The sequence below is a fragment of the Brugia malayi genome (genome assembly GCF_000002995.4).
Source record: "Brugia malayi strain FR3 genome assembly, contig: Bm_289, whole genome shotgun sequence".
NCBI lineage: Eukaryota > Metazoa > Nematoda > Chromadorea > Rhabditida > Onchocercidae > Brugia > Brugia malayi.
In genome coordinates, this window is record NW_025062471.1 from 1 (window position 1) to 2,252 (window position 2,252).

General features: G+C 30.6%; 1 protein-coding gene across 1 annotated transcript; it reads left to right on the forward strand.

The window, feature by feature from the left end:
* Positions 1-1,199: 1,199 nt before the first annotated feature.
* Bm17304 (Uncharacterized protein) lies at positions 1,200-1,552 on the forward strand (the record flags this gene model as incomplete). The annotated part of the gene is made up of 2 exons (XM_001895222.1): positions 1,200-1,289; positions 1,421-1,552. The coding sequence occupies 2 exons, from the start codon at positions 1,200-1,202 to the stop codon at positions 1,550-1,552; spliced, it is 222 nt and encodes a 73-aa protein (XP_001895257.1).
* Between the last annotated feature and the right edge of the window lie 700 nt (positions 1,553-2,252).

Consider the following 2,252-nt stretch of genomic DNA (forward strand, 5'->3'; position numbering starts at 1 on the left):
AATTTCCTTGTTTAATGAAAGACAACCTCCTTGCGCTCATCGGAAGAGTCTGAATGCGATGGTAGGCGCAGCTTTGATGAAATGGAAGGATAATTGCGCCATATGTGCTCACTTTCTAGAAGTAAAATGGAGTGGTATTACTGTAGCATAATTGGAAGAGAGAAGATATGAAGGAAGTATTTAACCTTGTACCCTGGAGAGATACAGAATTTCAACCATAGATAATTATTTGGTCAAAGTCAGTCGCAATTATTAGATCTGAAATTGATAAATGTTAATAGAACTGATTTATTGATCAATAATGAAGTAATTTCGTTCATCTGATGTGAGATATATGAGGAGAATGGCTTCCGACATATCATAAATTTATGTTTTTTATTATTACTACTTCAGAGTAATATTTTTAAGGATTTGTTGACATGAAATTTATAAAAGGTGATGTTAATTATTTAAAAATTTCGATGTGAAAAAAAAGTGAAAAAACATGATAAAAAAATGAATGGTTAAGTGACAATGATTAAATGATACCACTAATGAAAACATTTATGATATCTTTATTTTATTAAAATTTCAGTGTTCTTAAAAATTTTGTTTTTAAGGTTCATGAAAAAAAAAAAAAAAAACTTTTATAATGGTATAAGCATATTAACTAAAGTTGGTGGAATGTATAGACTAGAACATAGAAAAAGTTACTCATTGATTTGCCTAAAAATGATACAAACTAGAAGTAATAAATTGCAATTGAAGTTATTTGGTTTAAAAAATTGTTCATTCATTAATTATTAACAAATTTATAAAGTCCAAGAAATTCAAAAAATTTACATCATTTAAAAGACAAAATTGAGATCTCGACCTTATCGACTTCTTTTTTTTTGTGCACAAGGATGATAATATAGATAATATAAGAATGCCAAATTCGGATGTATCAGAGATTAGAAAGAGAGAGCAAATGATATCCTCTGTAAACAGCAAAAGAATTGGATAGTCTCTGTACGCATAAAGTAAAATGTGTGTAATCTTTCTGTGTGCAAAAGAATATAGGAAAATACTTGCATGAATGTTCGCTTTCGCTACTTTTTCTTAATAGTTGGATTAGATTAGCAAAAGGTATTAATGATTGGTATAAGTAATATTACATTTTAAGTAAATTTAAGTGCAAACCTTGGTAATTTTGTTATTTTTCAGAGTGAGTTCTTCCAATGGAAGGTATCCAAGCGGTATTTGATTACCTGAAAAGGGAACTTGTAATGTTTAATGAATTACATGAATTTGTAAAGGAAACAATTCAGGTAATTTTTACTTTACTTCTCTTTTTCTTTTCAACACTTTTTTTTGCTCTAAATTGATGGCGATTTGAAGAAGGGATTGCAAAACCTTCTGCCACAAATTTAAAATATGACTGCAAAAGGTAACTTTTCAGTTTGAGCGATCGCTCATATCCTTCTTGGACACAGCTCAAATTAAATTGGACGAAGTGAAAGAACTGAATGCTCACGAAGAAATGGAAGAGGATGCAGTATCTCAGGAGAAAAAATTATATACTATATTATAGCAACAGTATGTTATTTTGTATATTTTATTATTATATTGTTATATCACTAGTATATCAGAACTTTATATTATACTACATTATACGATATTATATTAATTTTATTTATATCATACTGTTTATTGTTATTAATACATTAACATAATGCCAACTATATTTTTATTACACACATTGTATTATTATGTTTTTATATTACTAATTTACACTATTATATTACATCAATTTGCAAAGTTATCAAACTGATATATCCCTATCAGTCATACGGGCACAGAGAAGTTCATTATTCGCGTAGTGTTTATAAAATCACGAGGGCAGGGAAATGTTCATTTCACTAACATTGCATACGATGGCATTAATGCATTTCGGAGAGTCTCAAAGAGTACTTCGAGTGTGGGTACGAACGTAACAATTAGTGCTATTCGTGCATATCTTAATATTATCACTTCACTACCCTCCCTTACACTACCCATCGATTCCACATCTTTCGGCTATGCTACTATTCATAGCTAACTACTCATTTTGCTTCCAGCGAATAAATGGGTTGGGCACATTTATCCTTTCCGAGAGTGCAGGGTAGGACGTGACAATTAGTGCTTTTCCAACATAAAAGCACTAATTGTCACGTCCTACCCTGCACTCTCGAAAAGGATAAATGTGCCCAACCCAGTTATTCGCTGGAAGCGAAATAAGTGGGTAGCGGTGG